This window comes from Phytophthora parasitica (genome assembly GCF_000247585.1).
Source record: "Phytophthora parasitica INRA-310 unplaced genomic scaffold supercont2.26, whole genome shotgun sequence".
Classification (NCBI taxonomy): Eukaryota; Oomycota; class Peronosporomycetes; order Peronosporales; family Peronosporaceae; genus Phytophthora; species Phytophthora nicotianae.
Window position 1 is genome coordinate 652,393 of NW_008649012.1, and position 21,374 is coordinate 673,766.

Below are 21,374 nucleotides of genomic sequence, written 5' to 3' on the forward strand. Positions count from 1 at the left end.
CACTGACTTAAGTTTTGTATAGAAGGTTCGAGTTGATTTTTTGGATTTGAGCGGGGACTCGAAACGTTTTATAGAAACTAAAACGGTGGCGAGCGGTCACAAACGGTGACAAGCGGTCGCAAACGGTGTCGGGAGATTCCGGGGCATTTACGACAAACCTGTGAAAGCGTGACGGACGTTTTTGAATACAAATTTCAAGACAAAAATCGAAGAATAACGATTTAATCTTCTGCAAGCTGCTCGGCAGCACTTCGTACTGCTCTCCCAGGATAATGCTTCCTGTAACCTGATGCGTTCTATTACCACCCGGGGTTAGCCCTCGAATGAAGTTTGCGACTTGTGCTGCATGTCAAAAGTCGTTGGACTGTCGGTCTTCAAGGAGTGTGTGTACAGTTGTGCACCTCCAATTCGTCAGGCGGACCATCTCAACAGTGCCAGGGCATAAGTGCACAACGTAAAGCATAAAACAAACGCAAATCCAGTGCACTGATATTTATTTTGTTAGTTCAGTAGTAAATTTACGTTTAGTTTTGAGACGATGCCTGTGTGGCACCAACAATTTCTAATAGTCTTTGCAGATATGTTGTTCCAGCCTTCAGACAACCACTTCATGGCAGAGTAGACGTCGACCGGTGTGTAAGGAACACCCTTGTAGAACGAGCAAGTTCTGAGTGAGAGAGCGTAAAATCTGACTTGTACTTCTCGCACAAAGACTGTTTTTGTGCTAGAGTTAGCGACATGTAGGAGGAAGGGCGATATCCCATTGTCTTTGGCGGTAAAAAATAAAGTGTTTATTTGTATGAAGTCGTCCGCTCCAAAATTTAAAATCAGATCGATGCGGCGTGTCATCCTTCCCCGAGTAGGGGAAAACCGTTGAGGTTAATTGCTAGGGTGGTGATGGGCAAAGGTACTTGCGCATCCGATTCGCGTAATCATAAAATCTGGCAGGGTATCGACTGATACCGGTGCCGAATTGGAGGTGCACGACTGTACTCAACTAAGCACGTAACTGAATATCTAATGTCTTTTTCATTAGTATCTTTCGTTACGTAAAAGATGTAAATTCCCAGCTAAGTCGAAGACGATCCAGTTAGGGCTCGAACACTGTTGATATTGGCACGATCCTACCACCAAAAAATCGAAATATCGGGCATATAGAGGAATGTTCATAATCGAGGACTACATCTAGTACAGTATACTGGATTTTGCCAAAGTGAGATTCGAATAACTAGTACTGTGGACAGTACAAGTTAAGCTCGTAACGCGAACTTGATTTACCACTTATTTAACCAGGTCCAGCGCGTATTTTCATCATAACATATTTGCCGGGTATTATCCGGCAACCCAACAGTAGATAGTCTAGAGTTCCGTTGGTCTCGTGTTTTTCTCTCTTTTCGCTACACTTCGAGAGTATAGCAAACTGCAGTCTGAGCTCCTCGTGTACAAGGGAAGCCTCGCTGCAACTGAATCGGTAGTTTCAGCTGGCTCGAAGAGCGAAATGAAGCCGATGCTCTCCAATTTGGATCGCTATGCAGAGAATTCTTATGTGGTTTTAAGACATCCAGTCCACGAAGTACATTTTCTTTGCACAGTGGATCCCTGCGTCGTCGGGTCACTGGTGGTTTAAATTTTGTCTTCAATCTTCGCTGAATAGACTCGAGGTCTCCTCGCAAGACATATTTGTAAAGAATCGTCGCTACTGCATTACGCAGGAAGATAAGTTTCACAAAACCCCTCGTACACTACAGACGGACTTTCGCCAAATGTTGGCACTATTTCAATAATCACTACAAACAATGTTTGGTATCGCCAAATTATGGAACTGTAATTTTTATGGCACTCTGCGACTCCCAATCTAAAAGAGGGGTTTTGCACACCTAAAACAATAAATATGCGCTCTTCGTACCAATATGAGAATAAAATGAAAAGAAAAAAAATTGAGAGTCAAAATAGGAACTTAATCCTGCAGAAATTTTCGATAGATAGTTGCAACCAACTGAGCCGACTCGTTGGGATCATGCCACCACTATCTGCACCAACGTCTCTCTTGATCGGATGTAACTTCCTATTCTCGCTAGCAACCCAAGTTTGCTTATCTTAAGTGTAGTGTTTCAGGGTAAAGTGAAATGTTGTAGAACTGGGCAGCCCTCCTAGGCGCGGACATCATGATTGGAGCTCTGGACGAATGCAACGGGATCCAGCACGTCCAGCTTTTCTTGCACGGAATGTGGGATTAAACGTTGTGCTAGTGGTACAATACCTTTTTTCATTGTAGTGGTATCCGACTTCTCTGGTGATTTGAGTTCTCCTACCTTCTGGCGCATACGACCGCAACCCTGGTGTTCCGTTACCTTTTCGTGGTACTATTAAACTAATAACATGGTGTCGAAATCTCTCCCTCCTGGAATTCCAGGAAATAATATCCGTTACTCCATTTAATAGAACCAATAATAATAACTAAAATTATTTTTTGTATATTGTTAGGAGGATTTCAGACGATTTGATAGTCTAGAACGACCTATTGCGGTTACTTACCCAGGATTTCTGGGCATTTTATTCAAGAAACATGGTAAAAGGTCAATATAGTCATAATTGGTACAATGTCATATTTTACGGAGAGCGGCGGATTCCAATTATTCGTTATTCCTTCAATACAATTCTAAAATTATTTTATTCTATTATTTTTTTTCCAAGCTTTGGGTATGAACGGAAACTCATAATAACTAACAACGTCTCGCGGATTTCAGGGGCGTTGGCGTTCCTTCGTGTACATCTTGAGCTGCCCATACTACCTAACGCATGTACGTCAACGAGAACTGCCAAAGTACTCTTCAAGTAACCTTACAGGGAACGACGTCTTCGACATCAAGAACAAAAACAATCAGGCTTCTCGAACGATTCAACGCGTATACATGGCACATCACCACTATAAAGGAAATCGCACTCGCTCAGAAATTGATCAAGCTCTCCTACGAAGGAACATTGCCAGTCAGTATTTTCAAGATCGAAAATCTTCCGGTTATACTGCAAGAATATCTAAGACAACGCTGTTTGAGAGCAACTAGCCCAAGATGGCCACCAGACAACGTTTCTATTAGGCGTAGACTACAGAATCTGCAGGACTCTTTAGTTAATTCAACATATAGAATCTCTGGACAATCGAGCTGCCCATATTATTGATTCGTGAAGATACTCCTCAAGACAAGGCCGAAGTCCTTCCAGCCTAGCAGAATACGAACGGCTTTGAGGTTCAACTGTTTTCCGCAGCGGTAGACGAGTCGAGTTCAATCACGACCGGAAATACCTGACGAGAATCACGGCGCTACGTGCATTGATGATAATATTTCTGTAACGGACGTATAACCTGGACAATTTTTGATCTCCCAGCCGCTGTCCAGCGCCGTTTACAGACGTTCATACGTGTACGTATTCCTGAATCAGGAATACGTACACTTATGAATGTCAGTAATCCCCTTCAGGACCTGAAGTCTTCAGGCTGGAGGGGACGGATACCTTGGCGGTAGTTACAGATATCCGGTGTACTAGTGTTATTTGTGCCGATTCCAACCTACCTACAGGCTCAAGTCAAGCAAGGCCACAATCTACCCACTCTCCATTTTTCCTGCCCCCGCTGAAAGCTGCTGCCGTCAAGCAATGTCCCTTATCAGTGTCGATCTCCACGCCCTCGCAACGGGCGGTGCGGACTACCTGACCTCTCTGCACACTTTCAACGAAAGCAATCCTGGCATCGCATTGTTGTCTTATGATGCGTCCTTCGTCGACGTCCTGAGCACCAACGCTACCGCTAAGAAAATCGCCGATCTAGACTGGCAGGCGTTCCACGAGGGAGGTGTGTACAACAAGGAGGACAACTCCTTGTACGTCTCGTCCAACTACGTTTCGCTCGCAGACAACATCAACATGACAGTCCTCTCCCTCGACAACTACACTGTGCGCAGTACGCAGCTTCCAGGACTCGCCATGGCAAATGGTGGCTCGACGTACTACCCGCCTGGATCCGATCAATCCACCACGCCTCCGATGCAGGTCTGGTGCGACCAAGGCGACCTCGAAGCCTACGCCAAGCTTCTCGCTGTAAACGTCAACACGAATGAGTCCGAGCCTCTAATCATCGGCTACAATGGCCGCAACTTCAGCAGCTTGAACGACGTGAGGCAGCACCCGGAGACCGGTGACCTCTGGTTCACCGACCCCGAATATGGTTATCTCCAAAAGTTCCGTGCGGAGCCTAAACTCCCGCGACACATCTACCGCTTTGAGCCCTCGACGGGTGTTGTCCAGGTTCTCGACGACGGCTTCGTGCAGCTTAATGGCATCGAATTCTCCCCCGATTACAAGACACTGTACGTCTCCGACACGGGTGCTCAGGAATCAGACCTCAACCTGTCTCGCCCGGCCACCATCTACGCCTACGACATTGTTGACAACAAGAGGATCGCTAACAAGCGTTTGTTCGCCTTCGCTGACAGCGGAATCCCTGACGGTGTGCACACTGACACCGATGGCAACGTTTGGGCTGGCTGTGGAGACGGTGTGCACATTTGGAACCCCGAAGGAATTCTGCTTGGCAAGATTTACCTGGGTGAGACGTCCAACAATTTCGCTTTCGCTCCGGGCAAGGTGTTTGTGTTTGCCAACACCAAGGCCTGGGTGGTTGAGGGTGTCAACGCTCTGGGACGCGAGGTTTGCAAGGACTTTGGAGTCGACAACGATCCGAGATGCGGTAGCACTAGTTCGCAAGGTCAGGTGTAATTGGTTTTTTTTTTTTTTTAAATTCGATTTTGGTGCACAAAATGGTACCATTCACTGTCAGAGCAAAGCATAAATGAATCAGATTTACAACATGTGTACCGTACTGTACGGTGTTTTTGAAAAAGTTCTACTCATGAGTTGCTGCTGCAGCAACAGCAAATTCTGTCGTGTTTGAACAGCTAGTACTAGTAGTATTAGTTCAGAACAGCAGTCACGAATAAGGGTAACTGATATTAGTTCATGTAAAGTATTTTTCATTTTTCTTACACAAAATGGTGTGGGTGTAAATTATGTGTGGTAAAATTAGTGTCACTTTGACAAATCATAGTCCCCACACACATCTTCCGCATCACTTTTCCAACTTCCACTTGCATCACTATTTACCAACACAGTAATTGCAGCCTTGCCATCAAACTCGTCAGGATACTTTTTGATAATGTCCTGGAGATGAGGAAAAACTTGCTTCGAGCTCCATGAGCCGTCAATATCAAGTGAAAGGCCACATCTAATCATCGCCTTGCTGGGCCAGGGTTCGTGGCATAGTTGATCCCGTTCTTATCCCAGTAAGCGTTCACCTCACGGACGCACTGAGTGGTTATGGTAAGGAAAAACTTTTTTACCTGGATTGTTTTTTAGCTTTCCTGACCACGAGCCGTCTTTCGCCTGCGTTCTAGCCATTACTGGGCTGTGCTTCTTTAAGACGTTGCTCCTGGCCGAATTAATGCTGTGAGGCTGTCCACCGAGGTTTTAGCTGGCCTCCCAGGATTATTACCAGTGTGACACTGCTCAAGCGCACTGTTAATGACAACGAGCCAAGACACGTACGGCGTAGAAGCACGCATCTGTGCATTTTGTGACAAGAATGATAACGCAGGTCGATCACGAACAAGCCACCTAATTATCAATCAAATGTCGGCAATTTCTGATCGAACAATCTCAAACGAACGCTTCAATTTCCTCGAGTTAATAATTATCGTTTGCTTCAGCGCTCATTTTCTGTAGAACGGGCTTGCAGAGCCTACGGCGTGTGCACGACGCCGGTGAACTTGGTTTCGCTCCGCCGCGTGAGCGGTGACGCGCCCAGCTCGAGTGCGTGGCTCTCGTTGTCGAATCCGGAGGCGCCAGGTTTTGTGGCCTCACGGTCGTAGTACAATTTCATGGCTAGCATGGTGAGCCCCGCCACCTCCTCCACGGACGCCGGAATGTAGATCGGCCACAGGTTCTCGCCGAAACCGTAGATCAGGATAAGGCCGATGCCGAAGCAGTACAGCAATTGGAAGCGCAAGGAAATATCCTTTGCGCTGCGAGTCTTGTACACTTTGAGCATTTGAGGAACAAGCGAACTGGCGATCACGAAGGAGCCAATCATGCCGATAGTCTGGAAAGCGACGCCCATCTTGATGTCGTGCTGGTGGGTGTTTGAATGGCTTGGGTTTCTCTGGGTCACAAGCGAGGTTGCGAAATGAGTGCTGTCCTTGCTGGTGCACGCGCTCGTCGCGATGAGTGGATTTGACGACTGGCGCGGGCAGCTTCTGCCAGAGAGATGCGTGATTTGAGTCCGTCAACAACCACGCGACACGACTAATGTAAGTGAAGTGTAAGAGGGACACTGAGACACATCGAACAGGCCATTCGTTCGGACAATCGCTACGTGTACTGTACGCCTGCGCAAGGATTCTGGTGCTTGAGCGCTGATAAAATGGTGACCGGAGAGAGCATCAGAGCTAACTTACGTATGTCGTAGCGAGTACTTCAAGTATTTCTTTATGCCGTTCAGCAACATTGCCAGGAAACGCTGTGGGCGCTTTGAACGCCACCGGCAAAAACATGTAAGTTGTCATGGTACTGTACGTTGCAAATTTTACATTCGTTCAAGCGAAAGTTGAATCAACGAATAAATTACCGAAAGTTACCTATTATAGGACATCGCACTTAGTCGAATGTGTAGAGACGTGCACTCCAGCTTTGGATCTCCCCAGTCCCAAAGTGAAGTGAGCAAGTGCGGAATTCGAGAACGACGGTCACACCAAGTTCTACACAGAGACAAGATGACTCAGGACGCGGCACGCGTGAGCGCTGTCACGCTGCTGCTAGGCAATGAGGCACGTGAGCTGTTGCTCTGCCCCGGTTTGCCGCTGCAGGAACTTCTACAGTGCATTACGGCGGGCTTCCCAGGCGTCAACAAGCCGCCAGTGGCGGTACGACACGATTCCAGCCACGTGTACTACCCGCTGTCGCTGCTGTGTCGCTCACCTGAGCTGTTTGAGAACGCCTCATTCCACCTCGTGCTGGACGGTGAGCCTCTGGAGGCCCAAGAGCCCATTAGGAAAAGTAACAGACATAGACACCGCGCCCATGGCCGCAAACGTGGCGCCAAAGCCCACGATATGCCCAATCGACGGGAGTACCAGGCAGTCACGACGACCTCTGAGGCGAACGAAGAGGACGAGGACGTCGACGACTCTGAGGGGGAAGAGAAGGAGGACTTCGAGGCTGCGTCTACGGAGGACGAGCTGGATCTCGATCTCTCGGACTTTGAGCTGCCGCAGCTTGTCAATGTATTCACACAGGCCTGTCCCACGGGCGCATTGGACCGCATTACGTTCAACAGATGCCTGGAGAAGATTCTGTCGCAGTCTGGACGCTACGACCCGCAGGCGAGGAAGATGTTCACCAGACTTTTCAACATCTTCGAGGAACAGAGTACACGCAAGGACATTGTAGACGTAGCGGACTTTCTTGGAGGTGTCTCGGTCTTTGCGTGTGGAGAACGTGACGAGAAGATTCAGCTGACGTTTGAACTCTATGACATGGACGGCGACGGGTTCATCTCGAAGGAAGAGATGATGAAATACCTGACGGCGGTGTTCTTGGTGATTGGAGAATCGACGCCGGAGCTTTTCCAGCAGAACAAGTACGTTGATAAGTAACAGTTCTACTCCGATAGTTACTGGTGACTAATTATGCGCTTGTGTGCTTTTATGTTTAGCATAAATCCAGCAGAGTTGGGGATCGTGACGGCAAGCCAATGTTTTGCCGAGTCGACACTGAATCGGGACGGAAAGCTGTCCTATGAGGCATTCCGAGAATGGTATTCCAAGCCTGGACCGACACAACTCGTTGCTTCGAAGCGCGGCAAAACCAAAACTGGTGGGAACGGTGTGCAAGCTTCAGAAGGTCTGGATTTGGCAACGTTGCGCGAACTGACAGGTCTGTCCGCCTTGAGTGCGTCAGATCTTTTCTCCATCTTCAGTGCTTCGTCGTCCAATAATGGTGGCAAGAAGGAAGTGCTTACCCGCACCGAGTTCAAACGATGTTTTTATGCCATTTTGGAGAGATTGAACCGGGAACCTACCCACGAGATTGCGAAGTTCTTGGATCGACTCTTTGATGCATTCGACGAAGACGAAAGCGACTGTGTAGACTTTGTGGAGCTGAGCAGCGGGCTCTCGGTGCTGTGTGGTGATTCAAATGAAGACAAAGTGATGGCGGCGTTTTCACTTTTCGACACGGATGGAGATGGATACATTACGCAGCAGGAGATGGAGACGTATCTGGCATCAGTGTTTAAAGTCATGTACGAGACCACCCCAGCAACAAGACAATTCATTGGAATCGACGCTAAAACTTTAGCTCATTACACAACGTTGCAAGCTTTTGAAGAGGCAGATGTAAACCGAGATGGAAAGCTGTCGCTGGAGGAGTTTCGTTCGTGGTATTGGGTCTACGGGCGGCACTACCAGCAGCATACGATGGGCCCACCTGCCGGCCCTCACCGTCAGCCCGGTATGACTGACCATCACGCATTTGGAACATCGAACTTTGTCGCATCACTCACAGGCCTGCGAGATCGAGCACCTAGCGATGTATTTGAAGTCATTGCGGCGAAAGTAAACGAAGATGGTGTTCTGTCGCGGGAAGCTTTCTTTTCTATCGTTGATGAGCTCGTTGAGGATCAAGCCGCGAGTACGAAACACAAGCCGGGTGTCGAGGAAAAGAACCAACTGCAAAAGATTATGGAGACTGTATTTGACGGCTTTGACACTGATCACGATGGTTTTGTTGATTTCTGCGAGTTGTCCAGCGGCTTTTCGGTTCTATGCAGCGGGTCTCAGGAAGAGAAAATTAAGTCTACGTTCACATTGTTTGACATCAATCAAGACGGCTTTATCTCGCGCGATGAAATGGAAACGTACCTGGCTTCAGTATACCGGATTGTTTTCATGACTTCTCCTACCACGATGCAGCAGCTTCACGGGATTTCTCCAGAAGAACTCGCTCGGATTACAACAGCTGATGCGTTCACTCTGGCGGATACAAACCAGGACGATCGCTTGAGTTTTGAGGAGTTTACCAAATGGTACAGCACTCAAGGCGCACCCCAGCTACCAATGATGCAGCCAGCAGGTGCGCCAACATTCTCAAATGGCGCGGTGTCATCCCCTCGAGTGTCATCCCCTCGAGTGTCATCGATGTTTTCACGAGGAGTACTCGCTGAAATGAAGGAGCTAACGAACCTGAGCGCGTACGATGTTAACGATATCTTCGAGTTCTTTCAGGCTTCGGCAGATAAGGAGGGCAATGTATCGCAGCCAGTTTTCTTCCGTTGTTTCAACAAGTTGCTGGCGAAAGACGGACGAACTAGTCGCGAGACGCAGATGAAGACGCAGCAGCTTCTGAAAGAGCTTTTCGAGCTGTTTGATGCCGATAAGAATGGAGTAGTCGACGTGCAGGAGCTCGGTGCTGGACTCTCGATTCTCTGCGGCGGAAGTCGAGCGGATAAGGCAAAGTCGATGTTCACTTTGTACGATGTCAACCACGATGGCTACATCTCCCCAGAGGAAATGACTTCTTACTTGACGTCTGTCTTCAAGGTGATGTTTAAGGCTTCCCCGGAGCTGCCAGCGAAGACGGGAATGACGCCTGAACAGCTCGCTAAAACGACTACAAGGGAATGCTTTCGAGCTTTCGACCACAACCGTGACGGGCAATTGAGTTTCGACGAATTCCGCGTTTGGTTTGAGCAGCAAAACCCTCACACGCAACGTCCGCAAGTCTCGAACGGTAACAGTGGCTCACGTCCTAGTGCTCCTGCCACTACCTCGTCGTCTGGCTCGAGCGATGCGGATGCATCGGGTGTAATTCCGATTGAAGTTGCGAAGAAACTGTCTGGTCTGGAAGGAATGTCCCTGGATGAAGTGTCGGAGATATTTTCCGCGGCAACTGGTGGAGGTAAGCGAATCTCGCGACGTATCTTTGACGAGTGCTTTTACAAGCACATCTGCAGTAAAGCCACGCTTGGTTTATCGGTGGAAGACAGCACTCGCGTGCATGAAGTGATTAACCGGCTATTCACCGCATTTGACAGTGAACAAAAGGGTATCGTTGACTTTAACGAGCTTATCAGCGGGTTGTCTATCTTATGTGGCGCTTCTAGTCGGGATGAGAAGGTTCTGGTTGCGTTCAAAGTTTACGACACGAATGGAGACGGTGTGATCTCAGAGGAAGAGATGACTCACTACCTGGGATCAGTGTTTAAGTTGCTCTACGCACTCGATCCTACACGGAAACAGCAGCTTGGAATTTCGGCGAAAACTCTGGCTGCAGTGACAGCTAGCGAGATTTTCGAAGTCGCGGACGTCAATAAGGATGGAAACCTAACCTTTGAGGAGTTCCAGAAGTGGTATTCAAGACCAGAGCAGTCGTCATTCAACGAAATCGTGGCTCCTTTGGATCTCAACGAGGTGCGTCAATTGACGAATCTGGGAAACCTAGACGTGGTCGAAGTATTCGAGCGGTTTGCCGAGCATGCAGATGAGGATGGGATGCTGAACCGAGAGTCGTTCGACAAGTGCTTCTTTGAGATCATCGAAATGGCGCACCCACGCACTCAGATCGAAAAGCTGCGCGCCAAAATGGTGGCAGATCGCTTGTACGATGTGTTTGACCGTGATGGGAACGGGCAGATTGACTTCAGTGAGCTTGCTAGCGGACTCTCAGTACTCTGCAAGGGCGCGCGAGACGCCAAAGTAAGAGCAGCGTTCCGTCTGTACGACTTTAACGAAGACGGATTTATTTCTCTTGACGAGATGAAGCGATATCTGACGTCCATTTTCAAGGTGTTGTACGAAGTGCAGCCCGAAATGAGGCAGGAGACTGGGGTGTCAGCTGAAGAACTCGGTGTTGTTACAGCGGAGCAGGCGTTCCTGGAAGCGGATTCGAACCACGACGGCAAGTTAAGTTACGACGAGTTCTTGAAGTGGTACAATTCCCCGGCACAGGCAGGAATTAGCAGTGCTGTCGCCAAAAACGCCATCGTTGATTCATCACTGCACTGGATGCCGCTCAACGAAATTAAGCAGCTCACGAATCTCGCTCAATATGAACCGGAAGAAGTCTTTGAGATCTTTGCTGGTGAAGCAGATGAAGACGGATTGCTGTCGCGAGACGCCTTCAATGAAAGCTTTCGAAAGGTAATTAGTGGTCAGAAGTCCAAGGGGACGCAAGCATCGGATGTTGAAACGCAGAAGAAGTTACAAGAGGTTGTTGACGGCCTCTTTGATCTGTTCGACACGGACAACAGTGGTGCTGTGGACTTTGGGGAGCTGGCTAGCGGGTTGTCGGTGCTTTGTGGCGGTACGAAAGACCAAAAGGTGGAGGCGGCCTTCTCGTTATTCGACTTCAATGGCGATGGATTTATCTCGCTGGATGAGATGACTCGGTATCTCACGTCTGTGTTCCGTGTACTCTTCCAAGTGTCGCCGGACACTCAATCCCTTGGTGTAACTCCTGAAGAGCTGGGCGAAGTGACTGCACAACAGGCGTTTGCTGAGGCTGATCAAGATCATGACGGTCAATTGACACTGAAAGAATTTCAGCAGTGGTATCAGCAACCAGGTGGGATCGGCGAAGTTGCGAAGAACGGGGAGCAGTTGTTTAGCTTAGCGGAAGCTCGACGACTAACGAATCTGCAAGCTTTCTCGCCCATGGAAGTCTTTGAAGCTCTAGCGGAGTGCGCCGATGAGCAAGGATACGTGCCGCGAGAGTCGTTTGATAAATGTTTCCGGAAAATCATCTCGACGAACCAAGGTATCAAGTCGGATGAGTACCAAAGGATTAACACCATTCTCAACCGCCTGTTTGAACTATTCGATGTGGACAAGAACGGAATGGTCGACTTCAGCGAGATCTCAAGTGGTCTGTCAGTGTTCTGTGGTGGCTCGTCCGAGGAGAAGATCCGCGCTGCGTTTGCGTTGTATGACTACAACGCCGATGGGTACATCTCGATGGAAGAAATGACGCGGTATCTGACGTCTGTTTTCCGAGTGCTGAAGGAGGCGTCGCCTTCTGGTCTGCAGCAACTGGGACGCGAGTCTCCAGAGGAATTGGGTGTCCGTACAGCGCAGCAAGCTTTCGCAGAGGCTGATCTTGACCACGATGGTCGTTTGAGTTTCCCAGAGTTCCGCAAGTGGTACACTCGCTCCAACGCCGCCAACATGGAGCGACTCATCCAGAATAATATTCCGGAGTGGCTATCGTTGCGTGAGGTGCGACGTCTGACTAACCTGGAGTCGTTCTCGGCTCAGCAAGTGCTGAATACTTTCGCCAAGTTCACAGCTGCGGATGGTACCATGGATAAGGAAACGTTTCGACAGGCTTTTGATCACTTCAAAGTCGAGTCTGCAACTCAGGAGTCGAGGGACAGACTGCAATTACTAGTGGATCGTATCTTCGAACTGTTCGACAAGGATAGCAATGGCCTGGTGGACTTTAACGAACTGGCGAGTGGGTTGTCGGTGCTCTGTGGTGGAAGCCAAGCGGACAAGGTGCGCGCCGCCTTCAATTTGTATGACGTGAACCATGACGGATACATTTCGTTGGGTGAAATGCGCCTCTACCTCACTTCAGTCTTCAAGGTGCTCTTTGAGGTGAATCCTGACAGTGAGGCACGCATGGGAGTGACACCAGAGGAACTTGGAGAGATAACAGCAGAGCAAGCATTTGTTGAAGCGGATCACGACAGAGATGGTAAGCTTTCCTTTGAAGAATTCAGTCAGTGGTACATGCAGCCGAAAAGGGTGGGCGATCTACCTGTGCCCGCTGTTCTCGGCGAGCAGCAACAAGAACGAAAGCACCAAGTACCCGATTGGGTGAGTCTGGATGTGGTGAAGCAGATGACGAACTTGGAGAAGTACACAGCTGACGAAGTGTTTGAAATCTTTGCCAACCGTTGCTCTGAGAATGGCACGCTGTCCCGTGAGGCCTTTGAAGAATGTTTCGAGCAGCTAGTGGATGAGCAGTACAAGAACGATGAGGTCAGTCTGGCGCGACTGCGGCTTATTCTGAATAGGTTATTCATTATCTTCGACGAGAACCAGGACGGTACGGTGGATTTCTGTGAGCTGACAAGTGGGTTGTCAGTGCTCTGCGGTGGCTCTCGAGAGGAAAAGGTCCGTGCTGCATTCTCGCTCTATGATCTCAATCAAGATGGGTTCATATCTCTGGACGAGATGGTGCGCTACCTGGCCAGTGTGTTCAAGGTCTTGTATGAGACCAGCCCGGGGACTGACCGAAAACTAGGAGTGCGGCCAGAGGAGTTGGCAACAATCACGGCTGAGCAATGTTTCTTGGAAGCAGATCTGAACGAGGACGGGAAGCTGAGTTTTGACGAGTTTGTAGCCTGGTATTCAAAGTCGTCCCGATTTGAGGCTCCCGCGGCAGGTGTAAGCAGCATTCTTGGTCAACAGCAAGCGACAAAGGGCAACACGAGCGAGAGTCAAAGCAATGGGTCGTTTTCACGTGATAACAGTAAAGTTGGCAGCCAGAGTGGATCACCAGCTCCCGAATCACCAAGAAAAACTGTGTGGGGTGCTGGAAAGGGCCCTGGTCCGAGCGGTGTCAGCACGGCTCCTGTTAGTTTTCCGTCCGACAAGATCTACGGTATGACTGGATCTAATGGAGACGCATTGCTGTCACCAAACTCAGCGTCTGCGTTGAATATGAACAGCTCGAATATGGAGCACGTCCGACAACTGCTCAAGCTGGACACGTACGAGGTTAACGATGTGCTGGAGATCTTCGCTGAGGCTGCTCCCTCCGGAGAGCTAACGTTTGCGGCATTCAAGAAGTGTTTCGATCAGATCATTCGACTGGCAGGTGGCCACGAGTCAACAGAAGAGCGACAAGAAGCTGATGCGATGATCCGTAGGCTCTTCTGTGTATTCGACACGGACAACAGCAACACAGTCGATTTCGGTGAGCTCGCCAGTGGCCTCTCGGTGTTGTCAGGGTCGAGTATGGACGATAAAGTTCGTGCTGCATTCCAGCTCTATGACATCAATGGTGACGGATACATCACGCAAGAAGAGATGATCAGCTACATGACGTCGATCTTCAAGGTCATGTACGAGACAACGGACAGCACAAAGACCAAGATGGGCGTGTCCCCAGAAGAATTGGCTCGCGTGACGGCGGAACAGTGCTTTAAGGAGGCAGATCTCAATGGAGACAACAAGCTCAGCTTTGAAGAGTTCAAGAAGGTACGAAAACGTGGTACCAAGTACTGAAGTGTGTTGTGGCTAATGGTGTTTTGTGTTTGTGGTTGCAGTGGTGCACTTCTGGGCTTTAAGGAAGCAGGTACTATTAGGAGCAAAGTAAAACGAATGCATTCTTGTTGAACGCACGAGTCGATGATTCTTCTTTACTGGAAAACTTGGATCTCGTCATCTTGCAGGAAGGCGTCGCCAACATCGACATTGATGTTCATGTCAAAATCAAGCTTATCAATCCCGATGCCTCCCTCTTCTACCATGAGATCAGTAAGGGCATCGAGCAAACACTCACTGACATCAGCTAAACGCATGGAAACGATTAGCTAGCAGCAGGCACACTGTTGGACTATCATCATCTTACCGTGGGCGTCAAGAAGACGTTTGTGAAGTTGCTTTTGCTCTTGCCCGACACGATCGGTGAATTCCTCAATAGTAGCCACCCTCGTTAGGAACTCGTCTTCATTGTCATCGTCCTGGAAACATGGCATCGATGTGAGTTGAGCCCGTCAACGAAAAGTCAAGCACTCGAGCGAGTACACTTACCACCGTGCACAAGAGATTCACTGCGAGCTCTTCCTCAACTCCGCTAAGACTATTGGAGTAACACTCGACGTTAGGAAGTGACAGATTTGTTTTGTGATGTAAAATCGTACCAATCCTCTCTGCAGTCAGGAGACGGAGCCACAGCACTCAACTCCACATCAGCAACAGGATCTTGAGATGTTGAGGCTGGCTTGAGAGCTAGCAGTACGAGAGGTGCAATCACGCCTGAATCCTCTTTTTCACGACAGGCATCTCCTGAAGAAGTCCTGCTCAAAAGTAGCCAATAAACCGAGGAATGAGCTACCACAAGGATGATGGCCGTGCGCTCAATACAAAATCTTACCCTGACTTGATCACCCGGTTGGTCATCTTGTTGGGATTTCCAAGGCCTCGCACTGTTCCAACCAAGCATTAAAGCCCCATAAACCTACTTACTCATTGTTGGCAACGTACCGTCTTGAGTCTTGCACCTCTTTGATGCTGGAGCTGCCCCTGCTAACAAGCCTCTCTTCTTCAAAACAGTTGCGTCGTTTACCGTCGTCTTCATGGCACCCATCTTTGTGGCGAATGAGGTGCTGCTTCCTATAGCTTTCAAGTTCTCGGCACAAGCCCCGGACTGCTTCTCTGTGTCCTCCTTTAGAGCAGGGTTTTTCAACATGAAGCTTGAATTTGCACGTCCAGTTTTGCTCGGGAACGCAGTCTTCTTGTCTTGATGAAATAACCCAGCTACTTTTCTCTTTTTTGCTGCAGAAGACTTAGTTTCTGCGCCGAAAGCAAATGGCGCAGTTCCTTTTGCTTGTGTCTTGAACAACAAGGTTTCCTTATCCTTTGCTCCAGTTCCACTTGTCGTCTTGCTCTTCTTCTTGGTCGGCACATTAACGGAAAACTTGCCCGGCAATGGCTTTGATCCTGGAAATGTCGATTTTGCTGAAAAATCATCGGTTGTCTTCCCGAGCTCAGTTGATTTGGACTGAAACTTCATAAAGCTGAAGCCCGTGGTCTTCTTTGGTGGGTTACCCGTCGCTGCTGGTCGCATGAAGCTGTTGGCGGCAAAGCCGCTGAGCTTTGCGGTGCCTGTACAAGCACGAGAGGGTTTAAATACCGTAGAATCTGCAAACGCACATCAACCCCAAGAGCTCACTCTTCTCCGTTGCTGTGCTTGTTCCCGCCGACATGAGAAACTTTGCCTTGGGCTTCGTCTCCTGATTCGGTTGTTTCTCTACATAACATATTATCGCTTGAGATCCTAGAAGAAGCAAGGGAAAGCAACTGTATCCCTTACGTACTCGTCAGTTGTGGCAGTGGGTCTTTCGTGCGCAGCTTAAATTTCCCTTTGACAGGGGCGGCGCTGCACTTGTCTCCAATAGCAGCAGCTCCTGCTTTACCGAATCTTCTTCCTTCTTTCTTCAAACCGCCGAATCGCTCCATGGCAGTGTTGCCTCTCTAGATCTTTGCGTCTGACGCAGCAAAATTCGGAATGAGGGGGGAACTCAAAAGGCAATGCGGAAACTTCAACTTGTTGGTCAGAGTGATGGTCAGGGAAACCTGTCGCATTTTGTGTTTAATTACTTTGCAGCATCTCGCTGTCTTCGGTAGATCGCTATGAGGGTAAGTTCTGCTTGAGCTCCAAAGGCGTCATCGACTTGCCGCAGGTTTCGAGCCCGCACCTTGGCGCGGAAATCCTTGGGGCTGAGCGAGCCCAACGAGTGGTGAGTGACTAAGAGAGAGAACAAAAGCTGGTGCATTGACGTGTTGGTGCTCATGCTCTGCTGCAGGAGTGAGAGTAGTAGATGATCCCACACAAAGCCGACAAAGGCGTCACTGAGGCATTGTTCCAGCATCCAGCAGATGTCGGCGATATCTGGCCAGTTAGCAATAGTATTGCGCCCCGTCATCTCGTCATCTTGGTCTTGCTGTTGCTTCTTGGATCGCTGCATACTCCTGTGAATCTGCAGCCAATCGCTCTCGGACAGTGCTGACCACCGGCGCACATCTTCAACTGCAGCTTGCCGAGGCTGCAGGAAGTGCCACCTTGCGCTCTCACGCACGTCTTCTATTGTAATTGCAGTTAAAGCCGCTGCCTCTGCGCTATCGCAGGTTTGTACTGCTGGTGGGTTCTTCGCGATAAGCTGCTCTAGTGGAATATTAGCAAGGGGTAACAAATTCGAGATGTTTAGTTCCGGTTGTGGCAGCACGAACTCGTCTTCAATGCGCGTGCGCTCGAGACGAAGCCTCCGCGATGCGCGCCGACGCAGAAAGCATAGCTGCAATACTTGGTCGGGCGCTAGTCCTTCCTGGTAGAGGTTAAAGACGCTCGCTTCAAACGTTCGGGTCTCCATTACAGCATCAACTTCCATTATTGTGGGCGATGGGAACTCTCTTTTCACCCAATCACTTATCATCTCAGTATCAGTTTAATCCAATGATCATGTCAAGAAAAAGGTGACCGGTCACTCTTCTGGAATTTAATTGGCTCGACTAATCACCAATAATATCGCGCTCTTTGACCAGCTAGATTAACCCTACCCTCGCACCGTGATCACGCCTCTTGCGAAAAGCTCATTTCGCTAATTGCCACGATGACAGCAACCTTGTTCGACGAGTCCCAATATTCCTCGCTAGAGGTCTACGCCGACGCACTCAATGCGCAGTTGGAAAGAAAGACAGCACAGGAGATCGTACAGTGGACGTTTGACACTTTTGGTGAACGAACGGTGCTGAGCTCGAGCTTTGGCATCCAGTCGGCCGTCATGCTGCATCTGACACGCAGTGTGAGCAAGAATATCCCCGTCGTGTGGGTGGACACGGGATACCTGCCCAAGGAAACGTACCAGTTTGCGGCACACCTGACCAAATTGCTAGATCTGGACGTACGCGTGTACCAGTCGCCGATCACACCCGCGCGAATGGAGGCGCTCTACGGCAAACTGTACGAGATCGAAACACCGGAAGCGCATCGTCAGTACGGCTTCATGCGCAAGGTGGAGCCCATGCAACGCGCTCTTAAGGAGCTGAACGCTGCGGCGCTGCTCGTAGGCGTACGCGCAGACCAGACGCAGCACCGCCAGCATATGAAGCACGTTAACGTGTACGAAGGTCGCCTCAAGATCTGCCCTATTCTTAATTGGAGCAAGCAGGAGGTTGAGCAGTATATGACTGTAAACCGGCTAGAGTATCACCCGCTCAAGGCACAGGGCTACGAGAGTGTTGGTGACGCCCACTCTAGTCGCCCTGTGACTGAGGCGGACAAGGGCAACGACCGTGCTGGAAGATTCAACGGCAAGCAGCAGGAGTGCGGACTGCACTTGGACATGCACGATATGAAGCTCGAGGACTTTAAATTCGACGACCCATTGGCACTCTCGGAGCAAGACCAGGAGCTGCTGAAGCTCACGAAGCGAGCAAAAGGTATCACAATATTCACTAAGCCCACGTGCAAATACTGTCTGGCTGCCAAGGACGTCATGCGCGAGCGCGAGTGGGAGTTCGACGAGGTGAGCGTCCCCACCGAAGTATCTATCCAGGCGCTACAGCAGATCGTCGGCAAACCTGTCAAAACTGTGCCCCAAATCTTCCTGGACGGCAAATATATTGGCGGATACACCGAGTTTGTCGAACACCTCGACATCCCGTCGCGCTTCGCCTAAACTGCAACCCATTCCAGGCATAAAATAAAAATATTCCGATATGAAAGAATATATTGTTCTTGTTTAGCTGCTTTCAATGGATACCGCACTCGCTTCGCCTCCTTCTTGAGTTGCATGGTCAGATACCACGTCGTGGGGTTCTTTAGCCTTGATGTCTGGTTCCGTAGTCAACTCTGCAGCACTCGTTGCTGCCCCCTCTTCATGCAGTGCAGATGGCTGCGAGTAGCTGAGCAGGCGAAGCAGACGCAACATTTTCTGTAGTGTCAGTTCAAACAATACGTGGGAATTGTCCATTCGATCGCGAGCATCCGGAGACGAGATCTCGTCCAGAGCTCGTCGGAGATGCACGTGCGTGTCGTAAATGTCTTCCTCTTCTCCATCTACTGCTTCGGTGTCACCCTCACGCGGCTTCATCGTTGTTTCTGTATCGCTGTCGCCCTTACGGTCCAATCGGAACTTGACGCAACCCCCACTAGCCTCTTCATCCACCTCAGCTAGCACCAATACACTTGCGGCACTTGTAGCGATATTAATGACTTCATCTTCTCCAGCCTGTTGCTGGTTTCCTTCATTGTCGTCTGTCATGTATGGCCACGACATCTCTTTGACTGAGAACACGATCTGCTTACTGTTACCGACCACTCCTGGCCAACGTGTGGCTGCTGCGCCATTAATATGCGCATTACCATTGCCATCGGTGATCTCAAACCCAGCCACCACACTGGCAATCTCGTCAATAACTCGGTCCTCCAGTATCTTGAGCTTGGGAACGAAATCTGAGCGTGTTGTTTGCTTCTCTTCATCAACCTCGTACTTCATTTCAAGCGGTGGACATAGATCAATCCCAGCACGAGCCAATCTCGTCAGTAATTCTCCAGGAGGCTTTGCTTCTTCCCTCAACGCTTTCAGTTGAGGAAGTGCTGGTTCTACTAGTCTGGCGCCTTGTGGTGTTATCTCGAACTGAATACGCAGGAACATTGCCGTGCTCAGCGTTAAACGTGCGCGCATATCTCCAAGCTCATTGTCTCCAGATAAATCTTCAGCAACTCGTCGTGAACTGGTGTCCATGCATAATCTCCACGAACGCTTATGATAGTTACGATCACGTCGAACTAGCAATGCCAAGTGAGTGAGACGTAATGTACTGAAGCTGACGGAGTTGGTTTCTTCTTGGAACAAGACGTCGGTCACGCCCTCTTCTTCCCAACGCAGTCGCGTAACATCCCACCAGCCAATTCGAGGCAGCTCGGCACTTCCAGCACGGATAAATGATGTCGGTGCGTACAGTACGTCCTTGGGTAGTGTGATACTAACTTTGATCGGTACTGCAGCAGAAATGACCATACCATCTAATGGATAATGCAGCCGCTTAAGCTGTTCACGTGCGTCGGGTACCTCCCGCATGATCCATCCACGAGCACGCTTCGGAGGCGACGGTACAGCCAGTAACTCAAGTGTGAAGACTCCACCCAGTGCTACATCACTCCCACGTTCTGACAGCGACGAGAAAGCGTCAAACGGCCAACGCGTCACACGCAACGCCAACGACTGAGTGATGACAGCTTTTGGGAGATCCACGTTTACACCAAGCTCGGAAAACTCCACTCGCTTGTTGCGCGAAGACCCTTTAGCTAGTAGGTTAACCCATAGTCCGAGCTGCACCCAGCCCGTATTTGGGGACGCACTAGCTAATTTCACCTCACCACGAGATGAGTTAGTGCTGTTTGACGTTGTAGGCGACAAGTCAGCGTACTCGTCGGCGTACTGAAGAATATGGGCAGTGGTGAGATCCACCTTTTTGATAACGAGCTCTTGGAGGCGAAAAATGAAGCGTGCACACTGCGCTCGCAGCGGATCGTTGTTGGTAGCGCACGCGTTGGCCGCCACGAATGTCAAGTCCTCCATGACCTCGGTGGCGCTCTCGCAAGCTGCAGTGACGGCGGGTAGTTCCAGCTCCAGCGTGGCTGTGTCAAGCTGCCACGAGTTCAAGAAGGAGTTCATGTCACCTTCGACCTGTGCGTCGGGTCGTGGCTGACAGGCCAAGTAGTTGTCCCAATCCTTGGCTTCCTTCTGCGCACGGAGCAGCTCAGCGAGACGCACCGCTTTGGCTTCCAGGTCATGCTTGGCCTCTTCGTGCTCGAGTGCTAGATGTGCCAGCTCGGCAGCGCGGTTCTTTGCATTTTCCTCACGGCGTCGAGCCGCCTCTGCCTCGCGTTTCAGTCGAGCTTCTTCGATGCGTTTCTCCTCCTCGGCTCGCAGCCGCGCCTCCTGCTCCTCTTGCAGACGCCGCTCCTCCTCGAGCTCCTCCTTGGTCTTCTTGGGGGCTTTGGCTTTCTTTTTGGGGCCCTGTAGTGATATGGTATTAGTATTCACATGCAGAGGAAGCAGAGGAGGAGAACAGCTTTACCATGGTGGTGCTGGGGTGAGCTGTAAAGAGTTGAAGCGACGCTTGAGTCGCCGACCGAGCTGAACGGTTCCGGTCGACTTTCAAGTAGACACAACACAGCTCGTTGGCAGTAAAGCGTATATGGTGTGCTCAAAAGGAGCTACTCAAGCCTTAGCGAACGGTATGCAGTGCACAGCGTCGGAAAGCACCACGAGTGCCGTGCAACTACTGAGCAGCCCAGCCACATTTACATAACGACAATATTCGTCCAAAAAAAAAAATAATAATAATCATACTGAAAAACATCCAAATCATCAGCCAACCTTATTTTATTACTCAACGACTCCGGAACTTGTAGAACTTTCGATGAAAATGTCGCTTGCCGTTGGATGGCATTCAGACGAAAAAAAAACCATTAAAATTTTAATGGGTTTTTTTCGTCTGAATGCCATCCAAGCAAATATTATTTCGACC

The 21,374-nt window shown here is 49.7% G+C and overlaps 7 protein-coding genes across 8 annotated transcripts; 3 read left to right on the forward strand and 4 right to left on the reverse strand.

Annotated features, from left to right (window-relative positions):
- Positions 1-3,534: 3,534 nt before the first annotated feature.
- On the forward strand, positions 3,535-4,867 carry PPTG_11192 (hypothetical protein). Its single transcript, XM_008907480.1, has one exon. The coding sequence runs from the start codon at positions 3,655-3,657 to the stop codon at positions 4,771-4,773; it is 1,119 nt and encodes a 372-aa protein (XP_008905728.1). The 5' UTR covers positions 3,535-3,654; the 3' UTR covers positions 4,774-4,867.
- A 761-nt stretch (positions 4,868-5,628) lies between these two features.
- Positions 5,629-6,413, reverse strand: PPTG_11193 (hypothetical protein). The gene has a single exon (XM_008907481.1). It carries the CDS (start codon positions 6,167-6,169, stop codon positions 5,792-5,794), a length of 378 nt encoding a protein of 125 aa, XP_008905729.1. The 5' UTR covers positions 6,170-6,413; the 3' UTR covers positions 5,629-5,791.
- Positions 6,414-6,736: 323 nt separating this feature from the next.
- On the forward strand, positions 6,737-15,710 carry PPTG_11194. Of its 2 annotated transcripts, XM_008907483.1 has the most exons (3): positions 6,737-7,687; positions 7,763-14,312; positions 14,381-15,710. In XM_008907483.1, exons 1-3 carry the CDS (start codon positions 6,822-6,824, stop codon positions 14,399-14,401), a joined length of 7,437 nt encoding a protein of 2,478 aa, XP_008905731.1. In that variant the 5' UTR covers positions 6,737-6,821; the 3' UTR covers positions 14,402-15,710. The 2 variants fall into 2 exon arrangements, with proteins under 2 accessions (XP_008905731.1, XP_008905730.1); XM_008907482.1 differs by having other exon boundaries at positions 7,763-15,710.
- On the reverse strand, positions 14,474-16,295 carry PPTG_11195 (hypothetical protein; the record flags this gene model as incomplete). The annotated part of the gene is made up of 8 exons (XM_008907484.1): positions 14,474-14,625; positions 14,686-14,797; positions 14,868-14,916; positions 14,978-15,133; positions 15,211-15,262; positions 15,321-15,941; positions 16,009-16,086; positions 16,154-16,295. 8 exons carry the CDS (start codon positions 16,293-16,295, stop codon positions 14,474-14,476), a joined length of 1,362 nt encoding a protein of 453 aa, XP_008905732.1.
- A 137-nt stretch (positions 16,296-16,432) lies between these two features.
- Positions 16,433-17,224, reverse strand: PPTG_11196 (hypothetical protein; the record flags this gene model as incomplete). The annotated part of the gene is made up of 1 exon (XM_008907485.1): positions 16,433-17,224. The coding sequence occupies one exon, from the start codon at positions 17,222-17,224 to the stop codon at positions 16,433-16,435; it is 792 nt and encodes a 263-aa protein (XP_008905733.1).
- Positions 17,225-17,429: 205 nt separating this feature from the next.
- Positions 17,430-18,616, forward strand: PPTG_11197 (phosphoadenosine phosphosulfate reductase). The gene has a single exon (XM_008907486.1). It carries the CDS (start codon positions 17,447-17,449, stop codon positions 18,512-18,514), a length of 1,068 nt encoding a protein of 355 aa, XP_008905734.1. The 5' UTR covers positions 17,430-17,446; the 3' UTR covers positions 18,515-18,616.
- PPTG_11198 (hypothetical protein) lies at positions 18,546-21,179 on the reverse strand. The gene is made up of 2 exons (XM_008907487.1): positions 20,922-21,179; positions 18,546-20,860 (listed from the first exon to the last, which is right to left on the reverse strand). The coding sequence occupies exons 1-2, from the start codon at positions 20,922-20,924 to the stop codon at positions 18,578-18,580; spliced, it is 2,286 nt and encodes a 761-aa protein (XP_008905735.1). The 5' UTR covers positions 20,925-21,179; the 3' UTR covers positions 18,546-18,577.
- Positions 21,180-21,374: the final 195 nt, after the last annotated feature.